The sequence below is a fragment of the Mastigoproctus giganteus genome, chromosome 8 (genome assembly GCF_048544385.1).
Source record: "Mastigoproctus giganteus isolate SK-2022 chromosome 8, ASM4854438v1, whole genome shotgun sequence".
NCBI classification, from domain to species: domain Eukaryota; kingdom Metazoa; phylum Arthropoda; class Arachnida; order Uropygi; family Thelyphonidae; genus Mastigoproctus; species Mastigoproctus giganteus.
In genome coordinates this window covers 20821567-20834037 of record NC_143582.1, presented here as the reverse complement: position 1 = coordinate 20834037, position 12471 = coordinate 20821567, and the positions used below count along the sequence as shown (strand labels likewise).

General features: G+C 33.1%; 1 protein-coding gene across 1 annotated transcript in view; it reads right to left on the bottom strand.

Annotated features, from left to right (window-relative positions):
* Positions 1–12471, bottom strand: part of LOC150081321 (1-acyl-sn-glycerol-3-phosphate acyltransferase gamma-like) — a 159210-nt gene that overhangs the window by 110748 nt on the left and 35991 nt on the right. The window contains exon 2 of the mRNA XM_090380165.1: positions 8238–8442. Within this exon, the coding sequence (XP_090236291.1) occupies positions 8238–8412 (175 nt within the window). The 5' untranslated portion in view covers positions 8413–8442. The remainder of the gene's footprint in view (positions 1–8237; positions 8443–12471) is intronic.

Below are 12471 nucleotides of genomic sequence, written 5' to 3'. Positions count from 1 at the left end.
GATTTGTTTTAAGGAATAGATTAATTTTAACTTTTTTTAAAATTTATTTTCTAATACATATTTTACTTTAAACATTTTGAATAATTTTTTTTTTTTTTTTTTTGTGTGTAATGATGCAAAAGTATTTACTTTGCATTTTCTATTGATTTCAAACAGTTGCTACTCAGCTTAAAAAAGGGAATGACATAATGAAGAAATGCTTATGCATCAAAGAGTTTTTCAAAACTGCATTTAAATTCTTTTCTCACACACACAAATTGCAAACAAACTTATGAATTTGTCTTCTGCCCGAAAAAAAACAAACAAACAATTTTTATGTGAGAAGCAGTTGGTTTTAATTTATAAACTTGAGACAGGTAACATTAATAAGAAAATTACACAGACATATACTCATACATACCATCTAGAATTTAAAAAAAGATAGCAAAATTTGTAACCAAAAATCTTTTATTGATATTCCAATGTTATCTCAATTCTTAGTACAGGTTAAATCTTATTATAACGAAACTCTTAGGACTATACAAATTACTTCATTATACTGGATACAAAAAAGAAAACAAATTACAAATTTATTTTATTTTAAAATAGTCATACAAATGCAAATAATCAGTTCAGGTAGTCCATTATTTTCGAATGTCATATTTTTAGTAGCACCATTAAAAATGAACTTTACGATACCATTTAACTGTTGAAAATATTTTCTAGGACATCAATAGTAGAGAACAAATATGCACAAACTTTTTCAGGCTGTTTGAAGCTTCTGAAAGAGAAACTTCTTCATCGGGTGGCTCAACAACATTTTCACTCTCAAACCTTATGTTAGCATTACACAAAGAAGCCTGTACATTTTCAATAATTTCCTGGTCTGTCAAAACTTACTCACAGTTAATAAATTTTCATCTGCTTCTATGTAATCTTGTTAATTGTGTTCAGAATTCCCATGGCAGCAACTAATAGAATCCTACATTTCTCTAACTTCGTGTTCCACTTCTGTTCCAGTCATCTCTATTACAGTTGCATTATTTGAAAGAATTGAAGTACTCTTCCAATACTACAATATGGTTGACTCCTTTACAGGCCATCATGCTGCAATATTTAGGTAAATATCTATGGTCTTAGAGCCTAAATGGTAAATATTTAGGCTCTAAGACTAAAATAAAACTTTAACAGTTAGCACGTTCGAAGAATGCTGAAGATTATGCAGTGTTTTAATCTAATGAAAGGAATTAAAATTTTTAAATATAGGAGAATATTTAAAAACGTATAAAATCAGTGTCGCCATATGAATAAATTCATTGACCGAAGTTATAAAAATTAATTGTGCGAATATACTGAAAATAATAAAATAAAATTAATAATATATATATATAAACGACGACCTATGGAAACCAGGTGAAAACCAGCTGTAATCCACCTTTCTGCAATAAGCGAGGCTCTGCTGTAGTCAACTTTCTCTTCCAGAGCATCTCGTGAGATGCATGATGACAATTCCTATGGTTAAAGCTGGCCCCTTTAAAAATCGGCCATGTAGTAGGCAATGGCATACCACCACATTATCTGATGCCACAGAGCCCACAACAAAAACAACTCCAAAAACTGCGGTTAACCAGATCCCAGATGCCACTGTGTGCCCTGCAAAATTAAATTTAAGAAAGAAGAGGGTAAACATGACCACATGGAATGTAAAAAGTTTAAAAGAAGGCAAGATGGATATGGTCATTAATGAAATGGATAGGTGTAAAATTGACATTTTAGGAGCAACCGAAGTCATGTGGACAAAACAAGGTCATATCAAAACTGGAAATGGGTTTTTGGTTGTTTTTTCTGGAAGTGATCAAGTAAAAGAACATAGTAGTAGTGGCATGTGATGCAAGAAAGCAAGTGTATGAGCTTATGCAGCATCAGCCAAAAAAAAAAAAAAAAAAAATATATATATCACACCATTCCCTCCAAATGCCTGTCCAGTTCCTCCTTAAATTTATTCAACCTATCAACTTCCACCACGACAGATGGAAGTTTGTTCCAGCAATTAACCACCCGCTGGCTAAAGGCAAATTTCCGCACGTCTATTCTACATCTGTCTTTTCTTAATTTGAATTTATGCCCCCTTAGGTTCGTAATCTGAACAAGTGGAAGGATTCCATCAGAATTCAGCGTGCTCAACCCATTCAAGGCCTTATACACCTCAATCAGATCACCGCGCAGGTGCCTAGTCTCCAGCCACTGCAATTTGCAGAACTTAAGCCTCTCTTCGTAAGAGGATCCCTTCATTCCCTTCACCAATCTTGTTGCCCTTCTCTGTACACGCTCAAGTAAATCTACATCCTTCCTAAAATGAGGCCTCCAGACCTGTACGCAGTACTCAAGGAGTGGCCTGACCATTGCCTAAATACAGAGGGACAATCACCTTCTCCCTGCTAGCAAAATTCCTATATATCATTGACATAACCCCATGACCTGCCATGGCAGCCTGTCTGCATTGCTCAGAAAACTTCATATCTGACTGCACAATTACTCCCAGGTCTTTTTCATTTTCTACCACCTTAAGTGTAGTACCACATAGTTGGTACGTTTCTCTGGGGTTACTTCTACCCATATGCAGTACTTTGCATTTGTCAAGATTAAACTTCAGTTGCCACTTCTTAGCCCATCTGCCCAAATTATCTAGATCGTGTTGCAGTAGCACACTGCCATTACTGTCATTAACAACCCTGCCAACCTTTGTATCATCTGCAAACTTCGACACTAAGCCTGATATACCTTCATCAATATCATTGATAAATATACAAAACAACAGTGGACCCAACACCGAACCCTGTGGGACTCCACTAATAACATTAGTCCACAAAGAGCAGCGTCCATTCATTACCACCCTCTGTCTTCTCCCACGCAACCATCCTTTTATCCATTGTAGCAACTTACCCTTAATACCATTCTGCTCCAATTTGTATGGTATTCTTGCATGCGCAAGTGTCCAAAGTTTTCCTGAAATCCAAGTATATGATATCAAAATGATTTTTTGCATCCAGTTCCTTTGTAATCACATCATAATATCCTATCAAATTTGTCAGACAAGACTTTCCCTTAACAAACCCATGCTGTGTCTGAATTATTGCTACAGTCTTGTCTAGATGATCTCGCAATGCATCTTTAACCAGTGACTCCATTATTTTACCCAGAACAGAAGTTAAACTAACTGGTCTGTGTAAAACTAAAATTATGGTGATTGGTGATAATCTCGCGGTTCCAGTAAAGTGAAGGTTAATGGGCAAGATATCGAAGAAGTTGATGAATTTGATTACTTAGGGTCAAGAATAAATAAAAATAGTGACTGCTCAAACGATGTAAAGAGATGACAGGCAATTGCTAAAACGTTGTTAGCTGATCTGATAAAATTATGGAGATATCATGATCTGCCCTTAAAGACGAAAGTGAGAATCACTGATTTATTAATTTTTCCAGTTGCTGCAATGATCATATTGCATGCTTCTTTAACATCTACCTTTTCACTATTCTCTGAAACTAATTTTAGCAATTCCTTTTTGATAAGTTGACTCCTGTAATGCATTTTGACTGCACATATGATTCCTAAGTCCAAAAGTTGGGGAACTGCTGAACAATTTGGAGGTAAAAATTCGACTTTATGTGTTCTAATACACATGTCAAATTATGTGATTATTCTTTTAATTTCACTAGCATGTCATTCATTAACTCAATCCTGTAGTACATTATTCTCTTCTACACATATTGCCTAAGAAGTTATTCCATATTGTTAACAAAAACATGTTGAGCCATCTAATACTCGTTTGAAAATTAACATGTCCTAAAAGTTTCTCAAAATCTAATGACTTTTACATATTACTGCACCACTAATTGGGATATTTCTTGACCAAACATTTTTGTAATCATGAAAAAACAACTTTATCAATGTCATCATGTAAAGCGCAACAAATTTTCTTTCTTTGGGGTCTCAAGGTTCTCTCTCTTTAATTCTATCTTCAGTTTTTTTACAATCTTTTAAAATTGTAGACTATGTCTAAGGAGCAATGCCAAATTCTTTTGCAACTTCACTTTTCTTCTTTCCAATGTCTATTTTGACACTGGAAAATTTACAATTTTTCTTTTATTATGAATTGTCTTCATTTTTTGTTCTTTTTGTCATTCTAATGGTCACCAAAATAAAAAATTAATTAAGTCACTTTGTAATCTGCAATAACTTTCAACTACACACGGTCCAGTATACAGCATGCTTGATAACAGAAGGCCGAACAACTTTGCATGTGAAGTAACTCTGGATAATTAGCATTAGCAAGGGCACATGATGCAAGAAAGCAAGCTTATATAGCATCAGCCAAAAAAAAAAAAAAGCCCTTCCCATTTCACCTATCCATTTGTTCCAAATGTTTGTCTAGTTCTGCCTTTAATTTATTTAAGCTGTTTTAACTTCCACAATGACAGATGGAAGTTTGTTCCAGCAATCAACCACCCGTTGGCTAAAGGAAAACTTCTGCACATCTATCCTACAACTGTCTTCCCTCAATTTGAATTTATGCCCTCTCAGGCAATTATTCTGAGCAAGAGGAAGAATCCCATCAGCATTGATAATGCTCAAACCATTCAAGGCTTTATACACCTCAATCAGATCAACTTGCAGGTGCCTAGTCTCCAGGCACTGTAATGTGCAAACTCAAGCCTTTCTTCGTTGTTGTTTGGTTTTTAGGAGCATTAGCAACTAAGGCTATATTGCTCTGGGGATACGCAGTGGTCATTCCTAGACCTTTCCGCATCCTCCATATTTGGTGGTCACGGGCTTGAGCCCCGTTCTAATTAAGAAGCGTGTGCTACGCACTGCTGCTCCTGCCCACCTGGCTACGGAGGCGCCCCTTTCTTCGTAAGAGCAACCCTTTGTTCCATTCACTAATCTTGTTACCCTTCTCTGTACTCATTCCAACAGCTCTACATCCTTCTTAAAATGAGGCCTCCAGACCTGTATACATACTCAAGGTGTGGCCTGACCATTGCCTTATGCAAGGGGATAATCACCTCCTTATCCCTGCTAGAAAAATTCCTGTATATCATTGACGAGACACCATGAGCTATTCTTGCAGACAGTCTGCACTGCTCAGAAAACTTCATATCTGCCTGCACAATTACCAACTATTGCAACTGTTCTAATTATGAAATAGTCTTGGTTAATATTAAACTGTTTGCCATTGTTCTCTGTATGGGATCATGGGAAAAATTGCCACAGTGACTAATAACAAAATCTTCAATAACATAGTCATGAGAAAAATAATGTAAATAAATTTCTCTTTATTTTTTAATGAATTATTATATTTTTTTACTTTATAGCGCATAATTTAAAAGTATTTAATCCTAGAACACTTATTTGGCAGATTCTTAATAAAATTTATTTTTTTGGAGTGAGTGGGAATATAAAATCACCTCCTCCCATATACCTTTGCAGATGATATTATTATCTAAATGAGATAGTATTTTTGTTTTGATTTACTGGCAATGAGATTTTAATTGTTTTCCGTCTGATAGATGCCATGTATTTTTTTTTTAATTCATTGGAGTGTACTCTGTTCTTAATGTAATTCTGTTCTTTTTACTTATCTTGAGCATTTTTTTCTTTATTGTGGTAGTGTAACAGAAAACTGAATACAGCACAAGTAATTTCAAACAGAGAAAAGTGGGATAAATTATGTAACTCCTAATTAATCAAAAAAAAAAAAAAAAACTAGTTTACAGTTCACATAAAAGCTAAAAATTAATTTTATAACAACAACGACAAAATGACATCTGACAGACTTCATGTGAGGGGATGTATTCCATTTAGGGGTAAGACCAACAGAGGGCTAAAATTAAAAAAAAAAAAAAAAACACATCTACTGCATTTCATTATTCTACCAATGCCATCCTTTCTCGTTTACTTATTTTCTATTATGTATGAATGTTTTATTCATGTGCATTAAACTCTAATTTGGATTTTTAGATTAAAATTACATAGTAATAAAACTGAAAAACAATGAAAGAAATCAGCCCATAAGCAATAGCTTCTACCGATCACTCTTTAACTGGATAAAGTCCCAACCAGGTTTGGGAAATGGCCTTCATCAAGGTCAAGAGTAATAGAATTGATGCCACTGCTTGGATTGATTTCTTTTGTTGTTTCTGTGTTATTACTAAAAATTTTCTGTTTATAATCTGGGATATCCACAAAAGGTCAGCAGATATTAAGAATACAAGAACATTACCATGTGGTATACGTGGATTCAAACATGCAGCACGATTAACTATGTACTGCAACACTAGCCACTCAGCTGCAATACTATGTAAACTTAACCTAAAATTCACTCCTTCCCACTAACAAAGACAAAAATAAGGGTTACAACTTATGGTTATTGCATTAGATAATCTTCAGTAAAACCTATTAAAATTTAAATCTTGTGTTAGTTGAGCAGGGTTGATTTAATATCTACAATATTTCAGCAGTCTGTGCTTCGTCTACTCCATCCACACAGCTGAAACTCTTAATACCTGTTGTTGAAAATGTTTTCTTTGAATTCTCTGCAGAAAATTCCAGAAATAGCTGTTAATGGTCGCTTAATTAGGAAAAATTCATGATTAAGTTAAACTTAATTAAAGGCATTAACTGATATATGTCAAACAGTTACTGATAATGTTTACTTTACTGCCATGAACTTTCCTCCAATCAGTAATGCTCTATGGCTGCATAACATTCATTCATTATTTGGAATTAAACTGTTTATGCCCACACTTCACGTTTAATGTGCTTTCACGTTACTGACATGCTTCAGGTTGAAGAGCATAGTTTTTTAATGCATTTGCTTGTGACATGTCTAAAGGACATTTTAATTTTCAAAAATTAAAAATATGTTTTCAATACAGTCCATGGATTTTTAACAGTTGTTCAGAAAAGATTGAATTTTTTTGATAGGTGAATCAAAAAAAGAGAACAATTTTAAATTATTTTTTGCTGATTTTTCAAATTTTAGTGCACACAGAGGAATTTCAAATTTTTGTGTGACTGCTGACGGGTTAATAACAATGTTTTTATGCAGTCTCTGTTCCTATTCATCACTACAGACTGTATAGTTATGCTTTTTAAAAATCAAAATACATGTAGTTAATTTAACACTTTCACTGTTAAGCATATTATGTAATATATGCTACGCTACAGATATGCATCTATCATTGTACAGATATGCATCTATCATGAAACACATGCCAGTACTGCAGAGCCAATCATAAAGTTGTTATATGTACTTGGCATCTTGTCCTAATACTATGGAATGGCCAGAGTTCAATAAACATAACACTGATTTTAATAAATTTAAATAGTTATTTATTGGTAAAAAATGCCCATGGTTTTGCAAAAATCCTGAAAAGAGCTAATTCAGCAAAACCCCTGTGGTTTGTAATAGCTACTGAAATGGTTACTTCAGGATGGTAGAGTTCCAAATAACAGTTATAAAATGCCAATTGAAATCGATCAGTTAGCACTTCCAATCACTGTCATTTAGTTGCTGTTTGTATGGCAGTTTAGCTTCCTCTCTGTGCTAATATTTGTTTAACATTTGTATTTTTCTAATGTGGAAGACGAATGGTATTCTTTATCATGTAGATAACTAGGACTGCAAAATGATTACACTTCACTGCATGTAACACTGAGTTTGATGAGAACTTGATCACAATCACATAAGGTCAGAGGAGTTCACAAAAGTAGAGATGCACAAATATTACCATATTTAGTAGTCATGTAGGTTTAATTACTCAGCTATGTGAGTGTATCTAGTTTAGTTAATTTTTGTTGTTTAGCATCCAGTGAAGATTACAAGAAAGAAATGAAATTGCAAAGATAGAAGTTGTATTGCAAATTTTTAAATGTAAATAACTATTTAAATTTATTAAAATCTTGAATAAAGGAATACAAGAATGTTTGCCTATAATGGAATTTACAAGTCATAGTCTACTAATAACACTAGGTCATAAATTTACATCAGTTGACATTAAAAAATAAATAAATGAGAAAAATGAGATTCTAAAATTATCTGAAATATCTTATGGGAGTAAGGATTTAGTTCTTATAAATTCTATGGTTTTATATAAAAAAAAATACTAATAAATAAAATAAAGATTAAATTCTTCCCATAATTACATATAATAATTAAAATTCATTTCAAAATACTGATTAGAATAAATACACTTACGTGACCAGCTGGAGTATATTAAGTAATAGTTGATGCGCCTGTATAGATGTTTATCAAGTGGAAAAATAATACAATATGCACAAAGTTGTAAGAAGTTTAAAATTAGGCCACTTAAAAGGAATATCACAACCATGAACAGATGGAAGATAACCCAGGTTTTCATCCTTTCAATCATCTTCCTATATTCAGTCAAGTACACTTATACCTAGAAAATAAAATTGTTTTATGTTTGTCCAAATAATGAGATTTTTGAATCATTATAGTATATAATAAGTAATATCATACAGCAGTATTTCTCAAACTTTTGACAATATTAATAAATGAATTTCTTTTTTATGTGCAGTCTTTGATAATGCAGTTTTTTTTTTGGAGTTTTATTTATTAATTTATTATTATTATTATTTTTTTTTTTTTTTTTGCTTCTTTTAGGTGCATTAGCATATATGCACCCATTGCCTTCAGCATATCTATTTGTACACACATAAGAACATGAATTCTAATGGATTGATTTTAGTAAAATTTGATACTTCACTCTTTTAGAAAAATTTGTTGAGCCACCCCAAATGTCATTAAATTTGAGCCAACAGAAATACAGAAAATATATTTTTCTTTGTTTGTCCATCTGCACGTAATAACTTGACTTCCGGTGAATGGATTTTCATGAAATTTTATATTCGGTATTTGGCTCTTTTGGAATGATCTGAGTCCCCCAAATTTAATTAAAATTGGAGCAACAGAAATCCAGAAATTATTATTTCTTTTTTCATACATATCACATATACTGTATATTGCAGCTGAAGCACTGGATATTATTGTTTTTTGCTATGCACTGATTTGAGGAATGAATGGGAATGTGGCAGATACGCAGAAACAAAATGCTTTTGGTTCATACATAAGTCACTGGCTCTTTTTTTTTTTTTTTTTTTAATAAAGCATGAATTATTACAATTTTGCTGATGTGAGTGAAATGTAATGCTGCACTGCACATTAACTTTTCTTACTTGTTCTGGATGATATGTTAGAACAAAATTATTTGTAACAGAAAAATTATAAGAATTGCTATCACAATGACAGACAGACAGACGGAGGGAGGGAGGGAGGGAGAGAGGCTGATAAGTCTCAGCCTACAATAGAAAAAAAACAAGTTAATCCAATTACATGCACAGTTTATTCAAACACATTCAACTGCCAACTCCACACACTTTCTACAGTGATGTTCAAGAATTTGTAAACCTCTCAAATTTTGATTTCTAAATCAAAAGACTGCTCCCCAAACTAGGCTTCTACTGCTTGTATGACATCATATAATGGAATCTGATACCCCTTAAATGTTTTTTTGAGATTTGAGAAGAGGTAGTAGTCCAAGAGTGCATGACCTGGTGAATGTCAGAGATGAAGCTGAAAGCCTGGTTCAGCCAATTTGGCACGTGTTCAACACACTGTGTATGCCAGGGCATTGTTCTGCAAAAACAGCAATCCTCAAGTGGGCATTCCCTTGTATTTGGCCTTCAATTCCTCCTTCAGTTTATCCAGAAGTGATGAATAATGCTCAGCTGTTAAAGTTTTATCCTTTTCCAGGCAGTCAAACAAAACATCACACTTGTCCCAAAAGATAGAGGCCATGATCCTCCTAGCAGACATCTGGATGTGGAACTTCTTTGGATGGGTGAAGCAGCTATGTGCCTCCTCTCTTCTGACTGTTCTTTGGTTGCTGGTTCATAATGAAACAAATATATTTCATCAATGGTCAAACACTTTGCACCAAAAAATCATTGGAACCATGCTCAAAATGGCAGAGAACAGCAGTTGAAGACAGGACACAGTAATTTTTGATCAGCATTCAATATGGCAAACCAATAGAGTAAAAAATAGATTGAAATTAGAGAGATAAATGCAAACAGTGGGGGGGGAGAGAAGGTAGTAAGACAGAATTCTAGTATTGTAGAAGTTACGCTCCAAATAATTTAGAATAAAAAATTGAATTAAACAAAATTTAGTGGCACTCACAGTAGCAACCAGGTCCAAATTGCGTGAAATATCACTATTAACAGAGTCAGAAACCAACTACAATACAAAATTAAACTAAATAAATAAAAAAATAGACTGACCATTATGCCCCATCTGTCCCAGTGTTTGAAATGCTCTGATTCTCTGACCATTATTGGCCTCGTGGTCCTCCAATGGCATAATGGTCAGTCTATTTTTGTTTATTTAGTTTAATTTTATATTGTAGTTGGTTTATGACTCTGTTAATGGTGATATTTTATGCAATTTGGACCTAGTGCTGCTGGGGACATCGCTAAATTTTGTTTAATTCGATTTTTTATTCTAAATTATTTGGAGCGTAACTTCTACAATACTTTCTGTCTTACTACCTTTTCCCCCTCCCCACTGTTTGCATTTATGTCTTGAATTTCAATCTATTTTTGGCTCTATTGAGTTTGCCATACTGCTGGCTTAAGTTTTATTATTACTATTATTTTTCCTGTTTTACACACACACACACACACACACACACACACACACACACACACACACACACACACACAACCCCCTCCGTAGCCAGGTGCAGCAGTGCGTAGCACAAGCTTCTTGATTAGACAGGGGTTCCAGCCCGTGACCACCAAATACAGAGGATGCGGAAAGGTCAGGGAATGACCACCGCATATCCCCGGAGAAATATGACTTTAATTGCTAATGCTCCTAAAAACCAAATAACAACCCCCCCCCCCCCCCTATTAAACATGAAAGGCTTTAGATACTTATGGTATTTACCTGTATATGCTGAAAGAAGCTCCAAAGGAACATGCCAAACTTTTTTTTTTTTTTTTTTTTTTTGGATGATGCTATATAAGCCTGATACCTGACTACATTTGCTACCACTACTACTAATAATAAATACTTGATACATTTCCACAAGGAGGCTGATATGTTTAAAACACTGATGTTAATGATATGATCTTCTTACAAAAAATATTTTATTACCAATGTAATATGAATGCTATGGTATGATTTGCATAAGCAGATAGCTGCTTCAATTGAAATACACTAATATATTTTGCTTCTATTTATAATTCATTAATTGTTATTCATAATTATTTTGATTATTTTTTATTGTGTGAGGCCATAAAAGAATACTTCATTCTCTTTGAGGAGGAACGTAAATTGTCTCATTTGTGTTTAGTTACTATGCTTGGTAATCTGAGGCAGCAGCCTCTCCATCTTATTTATCTGCCTGTTCTTTATCACAGCCATAATATACGCAAAACTAATCAAACTTGAATTTATGAGCTATCACAATACACAGGACAGCTTATAAATTCATATTAATGAACTTGAATACATTAGTTGGTTACATATTTTAACTGATTATTTCACTAATCTGATTCCTTATTTGATTAGATGAACAATTACCTAAACTTAAGAAACCTTTATTAATATCTTGCTTTATTAGTTTCATCAAGTAATATTTTAAACAAAGTTTGTCAATTTGCAATAATTGTGTATCTTGCTATTAACTGCCTCTTAATATCAATAATCAAAATCTGACTATAGCAGGAGGGATGTATATATGCAAGAGATTAATAAAGTACAAAAGTCTCTTAATTAAAAACTGTGGAAAAATAGCATTATGGTGAACAACATCAATACACAAAATTAGTATCACCATATATATAAAATTAAATAACTTTTAATAGCTTAACTTGTATTCTTTTTCTGTTTAACTGAAAAAAAAAAAAAAAAAAAAAAAACAAATCACAGAATCTCAGCAATTTGTTAATAGGGTTTAAGAATGGCAGATGCTATTAAAAATTTTTAAATATACACATGGATTATTCTTAAATAAAAAGCATGTTTACAGATAAAGTATTCATATGATAATGTTATTAAATACATTGGAACATTTTAAAATAACACAGAATTAAATCACACACCTCTAATAAAATATTTGGACGAAAAATTCCTCAAAGTCCAGCGTTCCTAATATTCTCTTAGAAAAATCAAAGCACCTGTTACAAAGATATCAGTTCTGAATGACTTGTTAGGTGATGCTACATAAAAATAAGAATGAGATGACCCTTAGAACTGATAGGTGACTGCATAAGCATTTGTTACTGCACACTCTCCTGATAGGACAAAGTCCAAATTACTCTATGCCAGTGGAAATATAAACATATTGGAAGTAAAAATAATAATGTAAATGTAGGTTATTGGATATCATCTGAATCACAGT